The 21,815-nt window shown below is 36.7% G+C and overlaps 2 protein-coding genes across 2 annotated transcripts; one reads left to right on the top strand and one right to left on the bottom strand.

The window, feature by feature from the left end:
- The first annotated feature begins 5,300 nt into the window (after positions 1-5,300).
- On the top strand, positions 5,301-11,118 carry LOC128017722 (membrane progesterone receptor epsilon-like). Its single transcript, XM_052603181.1, has one exon. The coding sequence runs from the start codon at positions 6,526-6,528 to the stop codon at positions 7,639-7,641; it is 1,116 nt and encodes a 371-aa protein (XP_052459141.1). The 5' UTR covers positions 5,301-6,525; the 3' UTR covers positions 7,642-11,118.
- A 682-nt stretch (positions 11,119-11,800) lies between these two features.
- Positions 11,801-21,457, bottom strand: LOC128017721 (procollagen C-endopeptidase enhancer 2). The gene is made up of 9 exons (XM_052603180.1): positions 21,203-21,457; positions 18,159-18,267; positions 17,821-18,079; positions 17,406-17,530; positions 16,151-16,287; positions 14,772-15,247; positions 14,601-14,675; positions 12,978-13,148; positions 11,801-12,819 (listed from the first exon to the last, which is right to left on the bottom strand). The coding sequence occupies exons 1-9, from the start codon at positions 21,289-21,291 to the stop codon at positions 12,689-12,691; spliced, it is 1,572 nt and encodes a 523-aa protein (XP_052459140.1). The 5' UTR covers positions 21,292-21,457; the 3' UTR covers positions 11,801-12,688.
- Between the last annotated feature and the right edge of the window lie 358 nt (positions 21,458-21,815).

Here is a 21,815-nt window from a genome sequence, read left to right as displayed (position 1 = left end):
GGTGTGTGCGTGTTTTTAAGATGAATCCTTAAGTTATTATAACTGCTGGATGCCACAACCTTCTCAGCTTTAGTTCTTCATAGGCTATTACATGTAAGAATCAAGCAAATATAACACTATAGTGTAACCTTCAACCAATGCAGCAACAACTATGTTCTACAACATAATAACCTTTACAGTAATGCTAGGGACTGTACAGTCAGTTCCATTATGTTTAATAGATGATTGTGAATTCTTTCGTTTGGAGACTCTGAGACTAGCCATAGTCTGAAAATTTAAAAAAAAATGTGTGATGGTAGGATTAGGTTTACATGATAGAAAATGTCATTAGCTTGGTGTAAAAATCAATAGTAGTCTTTGGATGAGAGAAACACAAAACAAGAAACATGGTGGATGTTTCAGTAAATGCATTAGTATGCTCTGTCTGATGGATGATGGATAAAGTGTTTTAATGTATGAATATCTGACTGTAAAAGCTGAGTCCTTTACTATGATTGTTCTGTAAATTACTTGTTGATATTAATTGAAAGGCCCTGTCATGTACCGTTGCAGAATTCCTTGTGTCTGCTGATTTTAAGATTAAGTACATCGATTCAGTGATTATCATAGCTTGCAGGATGACAACATTGTCATCTAGACATTTCACTATAGCTTTGCATTAATTGTAGTTGCAGTTAGCCCTATAAGTGTTTGGGGTTTTGATCTAGGCTCCAGTTTGAAAACACATTCAAATATGTAATATTGTAAGTTTTAAGTTTCTATTTTAATACATTTGAAAATCTAATGTATCCTGTGATGGAAAAACTGATTTTTCTGCATCATTACTCCCGTCTTCAGTGTCACATGATCCTTCAGAAATCATTCTAATATGCCGATTTGGTGCTCAAGAAACATTTTTTGCTGCTTAATATTTTTGTGGAAAATATTTATAATATTTAATATTTTGTTCTATTCTTCTTTGATGAATAGAATGTTCAAAAGAACATAACTTATTTAAAATATTTTTGGACCATTAACGAAACCTTAATCGACTTAAAGTATAAATGAGGTATTAAGGAATAGTGACCATGGCCATGATGTCCTCAGCAAACGGGAAGTGAAGAAACAGTTCAAGTTGAAGTATATGTGTAAGCTCAGAGGGGGTTTATTCCCTGGTGCTTTGTCAGTCGTACCTGTCTAAACATGAACTGTGGTGGAAAGAGCGCTGTAATGAACTTATAACAGCATTGAGGAGGTGTAGTAAGTGCCAAGTGTTCCTTATTGCATGCTGCCTGCAATAATCTATTTTTGGGTGACTCCTGATGGATACTTTATTAATCCCACAGGGGGCACTGCAGTAGGGAACGGGTAGCACATCACCAACCTCTTCCCAAATAAACCTAAAAACACATACTGTAAGAATTGAATCACAGAAGAAACATTAATACAGACACTTTCACATAATTAGATTACAATACAACATGCTTCATAGTAAATTCAACCACTTAGGAAATCTATAATTAATACAGACACATTAAGAGTGCTTAATAAAATAAAAATTACAAATATGAATGTCTTCTGGCACAAAACTTAAACTGATTGGTCAAACACTTAATATTTAATACTGGCAGTATGTCAGAGTGCATGTGTAAGGGTGCATGTCATTTACTTATGATACTCCAAGCTTTCTTATCAATTGCTGCTCATACAATTCAGGTAGGCTCCACAGTGGAACACCAGATATTTTTCAGCCAAGTCCTAACTATAATTTGGAGGTGATTTTTATTCTTTATAGAAGTAGATGGAAACCAGCACAGGAATGAAAAACTCAAGACGCTCTCAATAAAAGTATTATAGAATGCACTCAATATACTGTAGATATTTCTTTGGTGAACCTTTCTTGATAATAGCCTCTTTATTCTGTTGAAACTTTAAGGTTGTATCAAAAATGGTTCCTAGGTATTTATCCAAGGTACATTTATCAACCTCTTTGTCCTGAATAAGCCCTGGTTGCACCCTTTGGAAACTGCGATTAGCCCAGGAACAGCATGTGTTAAAACAGGTGTTTAGTATATACTTTGACCTCTCAGTTCATCATTTCCTAATTTCCCTGCTTTGTATGTTATCTGGCCTTTAAAACAAAGGATGATTTTTGAATTTAAGATCCTGTTGACACCATTATCTTCCCAATAGATACCCATCATTCTCCCTCAGGTGACTTTTCAACACCAGGGTCCAGAACCAGAACTGATAATTGTTGAGGATGTATCTGGATATGGGATGTCAGTGTGTGTGTGTGTGTGTGTGTGTATTCAATTCAACAGCTTTTAATATTTCGTTTAGTTTCAAATTTGGATAAAAGCACTTTTTGCTTGTGAATGCATGCATGATCTTTTTTATTAGGCTGAAAACCACAATGCATCAATCACAAAGCATGTTGCAAAGACTATTCAAACCCTGTGTGGTCATGTACCTCTGCAGGATTCAGACCGCCGATCCCTCGCATGTCACGTGGATCAGCGCCCTCCAGGCATCAGGTGACACAAACACACATCTGCTCTTCCTCTTCTGAAATTCATGTGCATTCAGCCATTTATCTGTTTGTTATCTTATGTCTTAGCACTATTTAACAGTGCATTTGCCTTTATCATACAGTACGTGGTTGTAGTAATTAATATAATTCTGTAAATTGTCACAGGGGGCCGTTCCTATCCTCTTATCGTATTAACCTTTACCGTGTAAATGTCCTCTCAACTTCTGAGGGAACAATTCATTTCCAGTGACACTGATTCAGGATTTGACGTGTAAATCATCACCATAGCATTCATTTGTGAAATTTACAGTTTACAATTTATGTGTGTGTGTAATATGTTTTACATACTGCCACTTGATACAGCAGATGGATGAATCGGCAATATTTAAATGGTAAAGCTACTAAGTAAACATGCCTTTAAATACCTGACAACTTGAGTCTCGTAGATGAGAAACATTCTCAACTTGTTTGAGGTATTAGAGCGCTCGGGGCCTTGAATTTGATTGTTTTTTTCTGTGCTGTATGTGAAGCGAAGGTTGAAGTCTGGTTTTCATCTGATAACTGGCGACACATCTGATCTTCTCCCACCTACTCCCATTTCACCTCAATAGATACTGAGTTCATATATCCCATTCATATCTCTTCAATAAACTGTACTTCAATACCCACAGAGGCCTTTCCTGGCTAATCCTCAGGTGTCATTAAATACCAGTATTGATGATAATCGTGATAATGAAATATTGTTAATGTGTTAATAAGAGGTGTCACAATATACCAGTATTAGCGATGTTTAAAATGAATAGTACACACATAGGACCAATATGGAACGCTTAACTCTCTCATGTAATTTGTTTCATTCATACTTGACGCCCCTGCACAGAAAGTCCATAAGCAAGACTTATAGGAGTAATAGAACTTATGACGTTTCATCTAGCTATTGCTGTAGATGACCTCTCAGAATGCAGAAAGAAATGTTATACATAGTGAAACATAAAAAGATTAAGACAGTCAACACATGTTATTAAAGCCATCTCAGGTATTTTACTAAGGATATGTATTTATAGGATAATCGCTGGAAAGAATACTATAAAAAAATATATAATGTCTGCCTAATCCTGTGATAAGAATCAGTTCACTGAAGGAAGTTATTTAAAACTCGTGTTGGGAGTAAAAAAAAAGATGTTGTTATTCTTATGAAATGTTGTACTTTGTAATGTAACAAACTAAAAGTTAGCATTATAGTCTCTTCTGTTTAGTGCAGTTGTTCTTTTTGTATGCAATGGTGTGTTTCACTGGTCAAAAAATCAAATAAAGATGAATTTGACTGAGAGCATTATTTATTTATGTATTTATTTATTTATTTTTCAAGATTTATATATCACAATATATCGTTATCTATTTTGTGGGTCATGATAATCGTGTAGTGAAAAATATATCGTGACATCGTGATATCGTGACAGCCCTATATACACATGCATAAACCTCAATATAGATGGCTTTTTTTTTTTATATTGCTCCTAAAATGGCAGTTTTCTGAATGCCAAGTATTAAAAACGGTATGTATAGGAACTACAGTATGCCCACACAAAGTCAGCTGACCTATTCACATTTAAATGTCAGGAAAACACGTTAAATATTTAATTAAAATGTCTAAATAAAATATGATCTTCAGAGGTGCTCAAGCATATGAAAAATGATTAAAATATAGAAGAGTAATTCTTTTTTTTTTAATACTACTACTGCTACTTTTTCGAAAGTCATGTTTATGATATGAGAGGATGATTATTATACTGTAAGTGACCACTGAAAAATGACAAATACTGTTCCATCACAACATGCTTCAGAAATATTCCAAAATCAGCACAACCAGACATTTGCTGCCCAGTCTCCCAGCTAAACCAACAGCTGGCCTGTGTAAAAGATATATTCTCTAACTGTAGCCCATTGTAGGACCACCTTTCATGGTTACACAATAGACTGCTTTATGCTGGAGGACTCAGATGGGTGTTTGTTGTGCATACAGTAATTGAACAGAGAAGCTAACAGGTTAACAGTCTTCTGTTAGCAGTGACAAAAAGGTTTCATGAAATGTTATGGTGTCATTATGAAGAATTCAGACTGCCTAGAAGTTTGTTTATTTGGTGATTCAAATTGTGTTTTATTGCTAGTAAGCTAAAATAAACTGAGTTCATAACATGAGTTTGGGTTCTGACTTAAAAACACTCTTTTTATGTAAGTACATTATTATTACTATACCACCAGTACAGGACACAGTAGCCTACATTAGATTTTTTTGAAATGCAGAATGCTTCAGCGAGCACTGTATTGTGTAAATAAGGCTGTGTTTACTGTAACAAATATGAGAGACAGAACATATATTGCACGCGTAAAAAAAAAAATTCCAAAATCACAGTTTTCCTTTGCAAATTGCAATCTGAGCCACTTGAAAACAGGCACCTAGCAACACATCTTCTGTAGTTAGGAGATGTATATCAATTTACAGTCGAATACAATGTAGCCTATCATATTTATACAAAATATCAAGTAGTTTAAGTGTAGCACAACCTTTTTGTCTGTGGCTTAAATTTAAAACAGCTTGGCCTTTTGGTCAAAATGTTTAAAGTTTAAAACAAACAGATGCTTTCCCTAAAATACAAACTGTCATTACACATATAGATAAATAAGTATGTGTGTGTGTGTGTGTGTGTGTGTGAGAGAGAGAGAGAGAGAGAGAGAGGGGGAGAGAGAGAGAGAGAGAATTAGTCGTACACTTCAAAAGACCGCAAAACACGCATCACGTTAAAGAGCGGTGCTGCTCCCGGAGCTGGCAACGCTGACGCTTTTATCCTGATCAAGTAACGGCCGGATAGGCGTCCGACAGCACCTCACAACCCCCGGCATTTTAGCACAACTGAGTGGCAATCTCTTATCTAATGATAAAGGGACTGGACGCCGGTTGACTGTTTATTTAGAAGTGCTGTCGAGCAGAAACGAATCTCCTTCCTGGAAAGATCTCGTGCCGGATTACACAGCACCGCAATGCGAATGTCGAGCGAAGAGACGCTTAAAGCAGCACAGCTGTATTTAACATGGGCGAAAAAAAGAGGAATTAGCCGCCACACCGACAGCTGAATCGTGAGAGATGTTCTGTCTCCCCGCTCTGAGGTAAAAACGGCGCTGTGAGACTGCATGAAACGGCTGTTTTTCGAGATCGTCAACTAATCTAACGTTACAGCAGTGCATCTTCATATGAGACAGCGCGAGATAATCTGGCCGGTGCGCGGCGGACCACGAATAATAAATACACTGAGGGGTGGCACTCGTTTTCAGAGACCGGTCGGTGTCTGACCGTGTCCCACATGACCTACTTTCAAAAGCTTTAATGCGGGAGATGCAGCCGCAGTGAGAAGCAAAAGAGACTTTCCGCACTGAAAAACAGCTCCCTGTTTACTCGCATGTGTGACCGAGGTCGTGTGGACCTCAGATGACATGAACGTCACGGCCCTGGAAGACTTGAACAGTGATAAAGAAGCATCCTCTTCGATTGCTTTATTTATTTATTATTTATTTATTTTTTAAATCGTAATTGTTTTTAGTAGAATCTACCATGTCGATAACTCTAAAGACTTGAGGAAACGGGGGAAAAGGGACACTGGATCCATTGACCTTTGCACTTGCAACAGCAGGATTATTTATTTGAGCTAAAACCACAGTCATTTCAGTACACGCTGATGGGATTTGTATTAAGCCATGGGATTTGCCTTTGCCATCTGAAATCTGCGCTTGAACTCCATAAAAGCTTCTAAAGGATTATTAAAATGACATTTGTATCTCTGTGATGTCATCGAGTTTGAAAGTCAAGCCTTCTCTAAGTAATACTAGTTATGTAACGACTACCTACAACATCGTAGGGCTACATACATGTTATCAGTCAGTGAATCTAATTCAACAATGATTCTAAGATCAGGAGATATTTTTTACGCTACTCTGTGAATTGATCTTTCGGTCCAGTCATGTGGTCACTTCCATTACTACGTCACACTGAAGTTCCACCAAAAGTGACTGAGAACTTCATTCTGTCTGGTTATCGTTTCCCCAACTACAGTCTACGGGAGTGCCTAGCCTCTGCTTTTCGTCCCACCAATGAGACCGGAAACTTCTGGACACACTTCCTCCCCATCTTTGTGTTCACCTATCACTTTCTGGAGGTTTTCACATGGGAAGGAGCACCTGAACCTAGCAATCCTTTTTTCTACCCTTTCTGGAACTACTTCCTGGGAGTGTTGTACCTGCTGCTAGGCAGCAGTCTGGCTCATCTCCTCAACTCCATGTCACTCATCATTCGTGAAATCTGTTTCTTTGTGGACTATGGGACTATTAGTGCGTATACAGTGGGTTCTTCACTAGCGTATTACTACTACATCCATCCTCAAGCAGGAATACCAGAGATTGGATTTGAGGGACAGAACTCTACTCAAAGAAAGAGCCTGAACGCTGATGAAGAGTCTTGGCTCTCTGCATCTTTTCACACTCAGGTCCAACAGTTCTTTGAAAGCCTCTACATCCCCTCCTCCTGTCTGATCGCTATCATATGCGTCATCACCTGCTGTAACACCAGACAGTGCTGGCGGAAGTACCGCTATGCTGTCCGCACCCTTGTCTTCCTCCTTCCGTTTTTCATCTCCTCTACTCCTGTCTTCTACCGTCTCTCCGTGAGCTCGCCGTCATCCTCCTCCCCTCATCTGTTCTCCACCATGGCTGCCTTCTTCTACCGTCATTGCTTTTGGCTGGTGGTATCTGCCATCTTCAATATCAGTAAGATCCCAGAACGTTTTTCTCCTGGGATCTTTGATATCTGGGGTCACAGCCATCAGTGGTTCCATTGCTGCACGTTCCTGTCGATACTGGACGAGCTGCAAATGATCAAAGTGGAGATGTGGGACCTGCTTCTCAACCCAACTTTGGTACTTTCATCTGCAACGCCACCTAGGCTTCCTGGACCAACACTCTGGTCCACCTATGGGGTCATGGTGCTCCTGCAGGGGTGCATAGCATGTGTCATAGCCTGGTTTGGTTGGCAGGCATATCAGATCTACCAACCAGAGCAAAAAAAGATAAAGGGACATTAGGATGCACTGCATGCTGCTCAGGATTAAAGTTCTTGTTTTGGATTTTATGTTTTGAATAATGTTTTAATTATTACTGCAGTGTCACTTATAAAATGGATCAGTCACCCAAAAATGATAATTGTCATTATTACTGAACCTCAAGTTGTTTCAAAATTCATCTGGCTTTCTTTCTTTTGCAAAAACACAAGATATTTGAATATTTTTGAATAGGACCCAGAACTTTCAAGCTCTAAGAAGGACATAAAGGCCAACATGAAATTAAACCATATGAATACACTGGTATATTCAAAGTCTTCTTCACTTTGTACGATGAAGGGATCCAATCTTAAGCCTTTTGCTTTCCACATAAGAAAGAAAGGTTTGTAATGAAATTAAGGTGTGTAAATGATGACATCATTTTCATTTTGGGTGAACTGTCCCATTAAAGCTGCAGTAGGTAACTTTTGTAAAAATATATTTTTCTCATATTTGTTAAACCTGTCATTTTGTCCTGACAGTAGAATATGAGACAGATAATCTGTGAAAAAATCAAGCTCCTCTGGCTCCTCCCAGTGGTCCTATTGCCATTTGCAGTTACTGACCGCTCCCGGTAAGAAATCAACCAATCAGAGCTGCGGTCTGTAACTTTGTGTTCAAAATGTAGAAAAATTTATATAATAAGCGAGTACACCATGAATCCATTTTCCAAACCGTGTTTTTAGCTTGTCCTGAATCACTAGGGTGCCCCTATAATAAGTGTTTATATTCGGACTATTTTAGATTGCTTCGGGGGTACCGCGGCGGAGTAACCCAGTACCTTTGTGATTCTTCATAGACATAAACAGAGAGAAGTAGTTCCGGCTACGATGTTCTTCCGCAAGACGCAAGCAGTTCTGTTTATTAACCGCTAGAGCGTCTAAAGTTACCTACCGCAGCTTTAAGTTTGATATTGCCACAGGAAAAAAAAAGTGCACAATAGGCATTAATTGACAAAAACTGTGAATGTTTCAGCAGGTTTTATTGTAAGGACGTTGGAGTTAGACTGTTTTTTGCTGTCAAGTGTCAAAGTCCTCGCTACTCTGTAATCAGCAAGCTAACTCTGCCACGTTTGCTCCCCAGGGACTGTATTGTTGAGTGAACTTTCCAGAAAGTTCACATAAGTTTCACTCAAGAGGGGTGCATGATTGAGCTTTTACTGGGACACCTTATATTGAAACACTTTCCATCACTGAAATTCTTTTTCTCAGTCTATCTATCACTGTATCGCTTTTCCTCTCATCTGCCCACTTACATTTCCTCCCTCTTTTTAACAAACCCTTCAAACAGGAAAAGCAGACAAACACAAATAAGCCAAAAATGTTTGAAGCAAAGGGAAATGAGAGGGGTGGAGTTTGCATGCTGCTTTACATCACTGTAGTGCTAAACTACACCCCTTCACAGTTTCTAATAAACATTATATTTCACTCTATACTGTCATTACTGTCGATTATAGACCTTAACGTGTGTGGCAGCATTAGGTGGTAACCATAGATTTCAGTTAAAATTCTATATTTTAAGCTACTGTAACTATGCATTGTTATTGATTGTAAACGCTTCTCTATGACTTGACATTTGAAGGCCTTTGCGAAGACGAAGCCATATCATAAGGGCCTTTTGCACCACGTGAATCTTTTCATAGTACCAGAACTAATTGTGGAACTACCCAATTTTTGGCGTTTTCACACTAAGTAGACGTTGATATGCCAGCTTATTTTGCAAGTATGGAGAACAGCGTTAGAAGAACTGATACTGAAGTGCAGGTACTTGTAGCAAAGGTAGAACTTCCAGTTCTAGTTGGAGATTCTTAATCCTCCTTTCCATTCTTTCAATCGCTTAATGTAGCTATACGTCGACATTCCATATCCTTTATTGTGAAACTCGCGAGACACAACAAAAACACAGCTCCGATCACAGCGTCCTCCATCCTCCTGTTATTAATGTTGTTCTTCTTTGCTTTCGTTGTAGATCGCAGCCCAAAAATTATGTCGCTGTCAACCAGCTTACGTCACTTCCTAGAACACACTGTTGATGCGAATGCAACCCTTTAATTGGTGCTGGGAAGTAGTTTGCGCAAAATCGTCCCAGTACTTCAGCTTTGTACATTTAGCTCTGGAACTAAAGCAGTGCGAAAGGCACTATTGTTTGAAAAACATATCAGCAAGTACTGTTTTTACATGTAAAGGCCATTTTTGAAAAAAAAAAAAAAAACAGGTTAACTGTAATCATGCATTACTCAAAAATGTCTGTGGTAGCCTATATCATAGTTATAAATAACTTCTAGAAAGTGTTACTTGTTGGCTGTATTCAGCTTTGTTGTACTGCATACAGCCTTGAGTTGTCACTGGTCTTTTTGCTGGGTAGTTAAATGTTCCTTCATCCAATCAGAATCAGATAATTTCAGTAAGTGGTGCTCTTTTAAGAGAGTGTGAAAAGTGCTTTAATGAAACACCTGTTGACAATTAGACAGGTTGTTTAGTCTGAGAGATTGGTGTGGTTTAACAATATATGTGAATGTATGTGTAAACATGTCTTTCTGTTGCTGTGAATTACAAACTGGTGTCATTGATGAATCAGATGTTGTGACTGTCAAAAAAAAATGTTATGTCTCTGTTGTTCTGTCCTCCAATTTCAAGAGTCAGGCAGGCCTAATAGTTGCAATAGCTGTGAGGACATATTATATATATATTTTTTTTAATTTAGTCTTTTATGTATTTCATCATTCACAGGGATCCATTCGTTATTCATTAATAACTTGAGTTTTGAAAGCCTCATACTTAATACTATTGTATCGTATAATGAGATAAATAATTTATTACACTGTGTTGCACAAGTGTAGTATTAAAATCTAGACAGAATATATGATTTGCACATAAATGACTTAATGTGTCTGCGCTGGACTGTGATCTTGACTGGGACCCAATGTACATTTTTTTCCTGTTTTAATATATTGAGGTGGGTTATCTACAAAGTCCAAAGGTTTCAGCAATTTTGACAGAGCATTGTTGGGCTGTTCGTGACTTTTGTTTGCCATCATGCAAGTCTGCCAACTTTGTGCTCGGCTTATGCTAACACCTCACTTCTGTATTTAGATATAGTTATACTCTACAGATCAAATGTACAAGAGACTTAACCTGTATCATATTTGCTTTGGAGAAAACACCAAAATATGAATATTCAAAAATTGGTTTAAAACCGGTTGATTAGAAATTCTAGTTCTAGAAGAGTTTGTAGTTCTCAGGGGAGAAGACAGAAACTATGCTGGAGGCACACTGAGTTTATCATCATAGTTTACTTAAGTAGAACATGCTGATATATCTTATTTATTAAGATATAGGCTTGAACGTGAAAGTAGAATACTTCAATTTAGAGGATATGAATATGTAAGAGTTATTGTACTGCTTCTATTTCAATCTGTGTCAAAAGATGAAAACTAGGGATCAATAAATTTAAATGGTATAATCAGGTCTGTCTGTTTCTTTTCTAAAAGAATATGTACATGTGTGTGGTTTTAAAAATATATTATTTTGTGTGTAAGATACGTGTTAAAATCACAAAAATAAGTGCTTTGAGTTAAATGTTAAGCTGAGAAATCCTTTGAGAGAAGAATGTCATGTTCACATTTCCATGTCTGCCGGTGTGAATTCGCCTATATATTCATTTATATATCGGTGTGTGTATGTGTGTGTGTGAGAGAGAGAGAGAGTGATTGACTAATGCTAAGAAACAGGAGCAGCTGCGATGTTTTATGTCACAAAACAGCCCGCCCCTTCTCTCGCTATGTCTGTATGTCTGCTGGCCATCTACATGCTTTAAAAAGTGAAACACAGATATTCACATAGCCAGTAGTGTAGGACAGACACCTTCAATGTGAAAAGCAAAAAATGAAATAAAGGGAGAAATTTTCCATCAGCCAAATTTTTTTGTGACTCTTTTCCTGTACACTGCAGACATTAAACACTACACCTCATTATAGAAGTGTCCTCTTGATGGAGAAACACAGCTGTTCGTTTTCTATTGACATGGAACACTTTGTTCAAGGAGGAAATCCTCTGTGGCTCTTTGCCCCCTGTTGTCAAAACATACAGTACACGTCCTGACATGAGTGCTCGTTACAGAGAGTGTACGTACCCAAGAAATTAATAGTTTTATTCAGCAACGATGTATTAAATTGATCAAAAGTGACACTTTTTTTTAACTTTCTATTCATCAAAGAATCTATCATGGTTTTCACAAAAAAAATTAAGCAGCACAACATTTTCAACACTTAATAATAAATATTTCTTGAGGACCAAATCAGCATTTTGGAATGATTTCTGAAGGTTTGTGTGATGCTGAAGACTGAGTATAGCTTTGCCATTACAGGAATAAATTATTAAATATAAAAAAATTTAAATTATATGTTTTTATTTCAGTATTTTTAATCAAATAAATGCAGCCCTAGTGAGAGTAAGAGACTTCTTTTAGAAACATTAATATATGACCCCAAACTTCTAGATATGACTAGCAGTTATGGGATAGTATTATCATAGAGATATACACTCATCAAATACTTAAAACAAAAATGTTTTGTATAGTTTTTCAGTACTGATTTCTGATTAAAAGTTAAAGGTTGATAAATTCATAATTCACACGTCATCCATCTTTAATAAAATGAGCTTTATAATTTATAATGAATACATTGTGCCATATCAAAATGTTTATATAATGCATTAAACAGACCTAATGATGCACAATAAACATAAAATGGCAAATCACCCTGTACTTTATACCCTGAATATGTCTGAAAGGTTCTGGCGTGATGCATAACATACCACAGCTTTCTGAATCTTCTGTTCTCTTAGTATTAGAATATTTACTGTTTGCTCATATATTGTTCCTCTAGTTGTATATAAAGATGCAATTCATAATTAAGGATTTAGTTTATTTGACTTAAACTTTCCCTGCCTGACAAGGTTATGATTAAGGTAGATCAGAGTAGGTGGGATTCAGCTTGTTTCCTCCATTGTGATTGGTCAGTGAGCTTGTGAGGTCAACATGTTTTCTTTGCGAGGCTGGCCAGTTCTTTGTCATGCACTGACTTATACTGAAGAGCAAAGCTGGATGGTGTCAGAATGCCAACACCTTCGCCATTCACCTGGCCCATCAGCACATAGTTCACTCCTAAGAAGTAAATTCACATTGATTATTAAACTATCAAAAACAAAAGGTCAGTGAAATGATCAAAAATATGAACCAGTGAGATATTCTTAAACAGTGATAGAAGACAAGTCATGCAAGATTGCTTGTGGTTGAACTGGTTTTGTGTGTGTTTCTTTCACCTTTACGCAGTGCTGGACACTTCATGCATGTTACGGTAAGTGTGGCAGACCTGGTGGGCCCTCTCTTTCTGAATTGAAGTCTACCTGCCTTATAGACCTTAATAATGGACACCTCAGCTTCAGCACTTCCTTGAGATCCAGGGGTGAGTGATGTCACTTTACCGGTCAATACTGTGAGAGAAACAAAGGAAGATCATTTGAGAGAACAGATGATTGCATGCTTCTGATGTGCAATCTAAAACAGATTCCAATAAAAAATTAATGAACAAAAAAATATATCATATTAATAAATAATTAGAAACATTAAATATGTAGTGATTAATAATATTAACTACAATAAGGTAAGGAATAACTTTCATTTGTAAGTCATTAACAAACATTATATAATGGATCATTAGTTAATATGTATTCAAAGAGTTAGAAACATGAGATAATGTTCTTGTTAATGTTGGCTTGTAAATTTACTAAACATTATATAATGTTCAAACAAATCATTATTTAATGTAAGTTAAAATGCTTATAATATGAAACTTTCAATTGCAAGTGATCAAGCACTTGCAAAAGATTTTAACAGATGTTATAAAACGACTAAAAGCTTAACACTTTTGCTGCTATCCCCTGTTTATTTATGATTTAAGGAATATTCTGATTCATGATATACTGAAGAGTAGTATGCTTATGTTAGTGTTGCATTTTTTTTTACATCAAAACTACTAACTATTATGTCTTTAGCAAGCATTTAGCTTAAACTCAACCAAGAACCGTTTACACAAACCTTGTTACAGAAGCCAAAAGTCCAGTGCCCATAAAGATACTTAATGATTAGTAATCATTTACAAACATTTACAAATGATGAATAGTTTCAACTTTAGATTGGCTACTGCAAAACCATGAACATATGATTAATAAATGTAAAGATGTGTAAAGATAGGGTGAATTAAGCTCTTTCGGGACACTTTTTGCCATCGTGATGACTAATGATTAGTAAACAATAATAACCTTTGGCAAATATTGCAAAAACATGAACAAATAATTAATAGATTATTTGTTAAGATCTGTAAATACATAGAGGTCTACACAACAAACAAAGACCAACAAATCAAGATCATCTGAACTGAAAGAGTAAGCATTTCAGTTTACATTAGATAACATAATCATTAGGTAATGTTTAGTAAGTTCATTAGTAAAAATTAAAAATAACATTATCACATATTTCATATATATATTAACTAATGATCTGTTAAGCATTATATAAAGTTTGGTAATGATTTATAAATGGAAGTTATTATAAAGTGTTACCATAGCGCTTAATATTTAATAATGAAATATTTCATGTTTCATTGCTTTAATAATGTAATAGTTATTCAGGTAATTAATAATAATAAATAATAACATATTATTATTATTATTATTAGAGTTTTGAGGTCTGACAGCTGCAATAGATAGCTGTTCTAAGATCCATTATTATAACATCATTACTGTGCGAACAGCTGTCTGCACTAAAAGCTTCAAAATCGAGTCTATAGAAATGCCCCAGGGGCCCATGGCTGTGACATGCAATTAGGGGAGAATAAAGTAGACATGAATAGCAGGATGAGAGAGATGATAAGCGAAGCATCTTACCAAATTGACTGGGGCAGAAGCGGGTCACGAGTGTGCCTATTCTCTTGCATGGTAGAGAACACTGTCGGTTGCTCACTGAGGTTTGGAAGAAACAGATGAAATCATAAACTTAGTCTAAAACACAAAGAGAAATACTAGATATTGCACGGTCATACACATAAGCATTTGTACCTGCTTTTGTTGTAGTTTTGTTCCCAGGTTTTGAGATGGGACTGGTCTTTGGCTTTGTTGTTGGTTTGACACCAGGCTTTACTTTTGGCTTTGCTGTAGTTCTTGTTGGTTTCGGTTGAGGTCTAACTGTGGGTTTAGGTGTAGGCCTCTTTGTCGGCACTTTTACAGCAGGTTTTGGTGTGATTCTTGCACCAGATCTTGTTGGGGGGTTAGGACTGACAGTTTTGGGCTTGGGTGTAGGTTTTGATCTTGGCTTGGGAGTTGGTCTGGATGGTGTAGGCTTGGGTCTTGCTGATGGAACTGTGGGTTTAGAAGGTGAAGTGTTGACTCTTGGCCCGTGTACTGTGTCCAGGGTAGCAGTGGCTGTGCGGGAGCCGCGGGGAACACTCCGGTAGTGAGCCATAAAGCCTGCAGCTGTCACACTCAGATCTGATACAAAGTGCACCAGAAGCTCGTTTCCATTGGTCACAACCGCACTGACAGAGATATAAAGAACATTTTTACAATGATAATTTTGACTAAATGGGACTTCAGACTGTTGGTGACTCAAACTTTCCAAACTGTAGATTTTAAATAAATAATCAATGATTTTGCCAGAAGCTCATTGGTGGTGGCATCAAAGTTGTACAACCATGGCATACTTTGTTTATCCCCTTCTCTTGATGAACAAAATGTGTAAAAACAATAAACCTTTTGGTGAAAGAGCTCATTTTCTGCAATAATCCAAAAGCCAGTAGAAAAATCCTGTTGGCTTTCTGTCAAGGTAACAAGGGAGATGCTAGCTAAGGGCCTATATCCCTGCATCATCCCTCTATTGGACATCATTTATATTACAACAACAGTCTTAAAGGTGTTTCTGTATTTGGCTGTTGTATCCCGACTCTGAATGGGACCTACAAAGGACTAGGTTTATCTGAAACAAGCACAGCTACACATTAATTCCTAAGAATCAACTAGTTGGTTATTGAAAAAGCCCCTTTTAATGTTAAAACAGCTGTCTTAGACTTATACTGACACCTAGTGGAATGGATGCAGCATCAGGCAAAGCAACAGTTTCTAATGTGCTATTAGCAGTTAACCATGACTCAGTGTGTGTGTGAAAATGTCCATTAGGTGTGATCTGAGGCCCTATTTAAGTGTTATTAAGCACTAGATTAAAGGGCTTCATGGACCTTCAAAAGTCATATTTTTTAATGTATAACTGCAAAGAGAAAGTATTTCTGAATTGGGAAGCATTTTCTTTCACTAAGCTTTCCTTAGGACGACTGACCTTGCAGAAGTCACATTTTCTTGTGTAGATACATGACAAAATCCCTTGTCCTTAGTATAATGTTTGGAATAGTTTGGAATGATATCTGGTGCATTGTGTTTGCACTCACTCTGGAACCATGTCTCCGCAGAATCTGCCAATCCGTCGAGAGTCGTCGGTCTCGCCCCCGTTGAACAGGGCCACGTAGTCATAACGACAGTATGTGTCTAATTCCAAGTCCAGCTTCTCAAACTTAACCTCAATCACCTGGGCATGTGCAGATGCACACAAACACACATATACACACTTTGATATGTAGTTATGTAAGTAAAAAGCACATTTTCTGAAACAGGTATAAAGGTTCTTTCATGCACTTTTCATGCCGCTCTCTCACTCTCTCTCTTTCCATGTCCCACCTTACGCACTTTCTCTGAATGAGGTCTTTCATATACTCTCCCATGTACTGTTTATGCTGTCATCATAAACACACACTAGAGTTTAAATTCATCCACATACACAAAATGCCATAGCAGCACGTCTCAAGCAAACCTTAATATAATTAGTTATCGGACGACTTGGTTGCTAATAACTTAAGGCGAGACACTGCAGGTGAATAGGGAAAAAAAAATGTCTAATAGTTATCACCTTACTTACCCAGTTGATTGATTACATTGATTATTGCAAACATTTTTTGTATTACAAGTTTTCAAAAATGTTATGTTTAAATATGCAAATGAGGCATTCTTTAATGAAATATGTGCTAATTTGCATACATTTCTAGTACAAAAATCTGAACACTAGATGAAGTCAGTTTCAAATTTTTTGTTTAATTTTTTTGACATATTAGAGTCAAATGTTTTTACAGAGGGAATTCTGGTTATCTTTTTTTGTCACTCCATAATTCAGAAAATACTTTGAACAGCCAGAAAACAATATATTTTCACAATTTTGGGGGGAATAAAATGTTGTATATAATCAAGGACAATATATATGAACAAATCCCTCTGTAAAAATCTTCAGAATACAGACAGGAATAAAAATGTCAAGTTTGGTGTGTGTATGTGCTACTGAAGTTGAGATTTATGGCTCAGTGTTGAAGAAAAAACTCATTTTGAGAAAACGGCCTTTAAAAATATGTATTGTAATTGAAATCTATTGACACAAACAGATAAAGTGCTATAAAAGAAACACTTAACAGTGTCTTTTGGATGTTTTCCTTCCACTAGTTTGAAAAAGCACTTTATGAAAAACCAAAAAGCCCAAAATCTCAAAATTGACAGGTGCTTGAAAAAACATTGTTTTTGCCTGCAGTGTCTCGCCTTAACAGATTGAGAGTGGACAAATGCAAGAGAAAAAGAGCTGTGAATTGATCTTTGCAGGCTGACCATGTTGGGCTCCACAGATATGTGCCAAGAGCAGCTGATGCCTGCTGGGTAATCAGATTCTGGCCAGTTCGGTGTCTTCACTGAACCTTGAGGCTTCGTCAGTCTGCCACCACAGAACTGATTCTCTAGAGGGAAGAGAATTAGAAAGATAGATATTTACTGGGGGAATAAAACAGTACTACACTACTTTGCAAAATTTGTGGGGTCAGTAAGATAAAAATAATAATAATTAAATAAATCATGCTTTTATTCAGCAAGGATGAATTCAATTATATATATACACACACACACACATAACAGTTCCTTCAACCATTTTCTGACATGAAAATATTTGCAGTACAAAAAAGCAACTAACATTAAGGCAAGCACTACAAACTAGATTTGGATTGTATTACTGTAACTATAGTCATCCCACCATCGACATGTGGTTTCCCGCCACTAAAATAAGCCAGAAATCCTCTTCCCCCAGTGCTGCCATCAGACGCCATCTCCAGCATCATGGTGTTGGAGGTGGAGATGAGGGCTCCGGGTCGGAACGTCCCACAGAAGCGGCCCAGTTTCTGCACTGTGTACGAGTGTCCATTATAGACATCCACGTAGTCGTAGCGGCAGGTGGGATCCGCCTCTAGATCAAAGATCCTGAACTGGAGCATCACAACATGACCTTCTGGAACCTGATGGGAGAGGAGACGGGGTGAAAATGCAAGGTTTGAAACAATGAGAAGCAAAAGAATCTGAAGGTGCTGGACTTACTGTGATGTACCAGGTGCATTTGGAGTTTGGTTTATAATGAGAGGGGAAACCCTCACTGGCCACAAACCCTGAGTCTGTCACCAAATGACCACCACACAGGAATACAGGCCTGGAGAGCATGGAGGAGGAATTGGGAGGAATAAATGAGAATGATAAATGTTTATTGCAGTAATGGCTTGATTACATTTAATAATAATAATAATAATAATAATAATAATAAATATTTTTATATTATATCTTGCATTTTATAAAATAAGTATTTCATGCTTGACAAAGCTGAATTTATTTGATCAAAGACACATTAACTACTGTAATATTATGAAATATAACTATTTAAAATGACGATTTTGTATGTAGATATATTATAAAATGTAATTTATTTCTGTGATGGCAAAGCAACATTTTCACTAACGTTTTTTTTCTGGTCTTGAGTGTCATGTGACCCTTCAGAAATTTGTACAATTTGAATCATTTTTATATTTCTTATTATAAATAGTTAAAAAGGTTGTGCTACTTAATATTTTTGTAAAAACCATTTGAATTATATTTTAGGATTCTTTGGTGGATTGTTCAAAATTACAGCATTTCTAAATAAAAAATGTTTTGTAGCATTATAAATATCTTTGCTGTAACTTTTAATTAAAAATGATGGGTTTTTTCAGCCCAACTTTGTTGAAATAAACCAGCATTTTTCTAGAGTGTTGCAGAATAAAAGTTAAATAACAATTTCTTAAAGGAACACTCCACTTTTTTTTTTTTTTTTTTTTTTTGGAAATAGGCTCATTCTCCAACTCACCCAAATATTTAGTTTTACTGTTTTCGAATCCATTCAGCCGATCTCCGGGTCTGGCGATAGCACTTTTAGCATAGCTTAGCATGCATCCCTGAATCCTATTAGACCAGCAGCATTGCATTCTAAAATGACCAAACAGTTAAAAGATATTTTTCCTATTTAAAACTTGTCTCTTCTGTAGTTATATCGTGTACTAAGACCAGCGGAAAATGAAAAGTTGCGATTTTCTAGGCCGATATGATTAGGAACTATACTTCTATTCCGGCGTAATAATCAAGGAGCTGTGCTGCCGTAACATGGCCTCAGCAGGCGCAGTGATATCATGCAGTGCCTGAAAATAGTCCCCAGCTAGTTTGTGTAGTTGCAGCAATAGCAGAGTTGCTGGGAACTATTTTCAGGGACTGCGTGATATTGCTGATATATTTCTGCTGGTCTTAGTACACCAGAAGAGTCAAGTTTTAAAAAGGAAAAATATTGACATTTTTGAACGCGATGCTACTGGTCTAATAGGGTTCAATTGTGTATGCTAAGCTATGCTAAAAGTGCTATCCCCAGATCCGGAGATTGGCTGAATGGATAAGAAAATTATAAAACTCAATCCATTAACTCTGGGGGAGTTGGAGAATTAGCCTATTACCAAAAAAGGTGGACTGTTCCTTTAAAGTATCATAAAAGAGCTAAAACATTGAAATGGTAGTGTAAATGATAAGCCAATAAACTGCAATAAATCTCAAACATCTCATTTAGTTTTTGAACTAAAAAATGCATAAACAAACATGTAACCCATTTTAAATTCAGTAGTACCAGTCACAAACGTCACTACTTATAAAAATACTTTATATGATGTGTTCATCCTTTATTTACTTTCTTTAATGGGTTGTTTTTGGATCCTGTTCCCATATGTATAGTACCTGCAATATTCTAACACTGCTAGTTCTGTCATATTTGTAGGAAATAAACCCAAACCACAGCCAGCTGAACAGCCTTGCTCAAGTGTGAGGTTACAGAGAGAACCACCGAACTCATTTAGACATCGATTTTTTGAATGGTTTGCCTTATGAGTCAGACTGTCAGCAAATCTATCCGGTCTCATGCATAAGCTGACAAAAACAAAAACTAACATAGGTGACCATTTTCAGAATCAGGAATGAATGGAGTGATGATCAGAAAACAAAGGTGGAGCTGAACAAATACATACATATTTAGATAAAGCCTTCAGACACAAAAGCAGCATTCAGACGTGTCACACATGAGCTGGTTTTTCAGCTCTGATCAAAGATATCGCTTAATTAATCAGGTGCTGATTTAATTGGCTGATTACAAAACCATGAAAGAATTTAACGATTATTAAGACTAAGAAACAAATGTGGTGTTTTTTGTGGCATGTCATAAACACTGTACAGTCTGAGCTGAACTATACAGAGTGATAAAGATTTTACAACAAGACAACTGGGAAATTTTGTTGATACTGTAAAACAAGCCTATGCTTGAAATGGCCCAGAATCAGGATGTTAAGATTACTTCTTGTGTTAGATAAAATCATATCATATGAGGAGCTGTGTGAAGGTGCGACTGTGATTTACATAACATTCCAGGAATTCGTCTCACCAGTTCCCTGTAAAAGTATAATAATTTACATTTTGATTCAATGGTTACCAAGTAATTGCACACTCTGATCACTAAACTAAATATAATTCCTTAAAAACGAATCACTATAACAACAGCAGCAGTGACAACAATAATAACAAAAATATATTTTTATTAATAACAAGCACCCTAACACAAATTCATGTTTCTGATCAGTAAAAAAAAAAATCCACTTCATTTTAGAAAAAAACTGAAGCAGAGATTTGCATTACATTGTGAAAATGGACCATCTTGCAAGATTGTGTATAACTGTATAACAAAGACTAAATGTTTCATCTAAAGTTCTTAATAAGTGTGTGTATGAGGTCAGCTAATAATAATAATATGTACCTGAACTGAACTTATCTTGACTTGAAAAATACAATAATTAAATCTGACCAACGCTTTACAGGACATTTAGTATTTTCTGTCTAATTGAGGGTTGAAGAGAAACATTGTAACATTTCCTCGATCTATATTTATGTTTTGGTTCCAGCATTAATCCTGATACTTTATGAAAATTGTACATATTAACATCTCCTGCTAAATGGTTGCATTCACACACACACACACACACACACACACACAAATGTGCCATTGAGTGCACGCACAGAAAGAAGCTTACCTTGTGAAGTTGGTCTGGCTTTGTCCTTGCACCCATCTGAACCCCAAAATCAGAAGCCCCAAGTGCCACATGCACAAATCACCCCACATCCTTCTTCTCAAAGAGGCACAGAGAACGAGTCAGAGAGGGAACGGAGGACAGGGGCGAGTTTAAGGGCGTGGAGGACGAGAGGAGGAGGATTGAAAGAGGGAAAGGTGGGGAAGAGTTATGTGTCTCAGATGCAACTGCTGTAATATCAGAGAGATAAAAATGGAATGAAAAACCATATACACAACTAGTGTAAGAAATGTTCAGTTTTCTTTGTGGTTATATACTGTAGATCTTTTTCTCTTTTTATTGGCCTGTTGTTACACTGCGGTGCAGAGAAAGAATGCAAGTCAACCAAACTTTCTTACCAGGGCACTGGCACAGCAAACATGTCATTAAGTCCCTTTAATATAAAATTCCCTTTTATATCTCTCATTTAGCTCTGTACAAAAAAACATCAGGTTTTTGTGTGTGCCCATCACACTTATTTAAATGTGTTTGCAATTTGTGTGTGTATAGGCTTTTGTTTGTGACTGGAAATAGCTCAGCGGACATTCTTTTCTGCTAAAAGCCTGTGGTTTGGTAT

This window comes from Carassius gibelio, chromosome A7 (genome assembly GCF_023724105.1).
Source record: "Carassius gibelio isolate Cgi1373 ecotype wild population from Czech Republic chromosome A7, carGib1.2-hapl.c, whole genome shotgun sequence".
Lineage (NCBI taxonomy): Eukaryota > Metazoa > Chordata > Actinopteri > Cypriniformes > Cyprinidae > Carassius > Carassius gibelio.
The sequence above is the reverse complement of the archived record's forward strand: the minus strand, read 5'-3'. Positions and strand labels throughout refer to the sequence as shown.

Excerpts from the sequence above, each read along its gene's own strand:
- LOC128017722 (XM_052603181.1), top strand. The coding sequence starts at position 6,526 with ATGTGGTCACTTCCATTACTACGTCACACTGAAGTTCCACCAAAAGTG.
- LOC128017721 (XM_052603180.1), bottom strand. The coding sequence starts at position 21,291 with ATGTGGGGTGATTTGTGCATGTGGCACTTGGGGCTTCTGATTTTGGGG. Across the intron at positions 18,080-18,158 it reads AATGCACCTGGTACATCACA|GTTCCAGAAGGTCATGTTGT; the intron begins GTAAGTCCAGCA and ends CTCTCCCATCAG. Across the intron at positions 15,248-16,150 it reads TGCGGAGACATGGTTCCAGA|TGCGGTTGTGACCAATGGAA; the intron begins GTGAGTGCAAAC and ends TATCTCTGTCAG.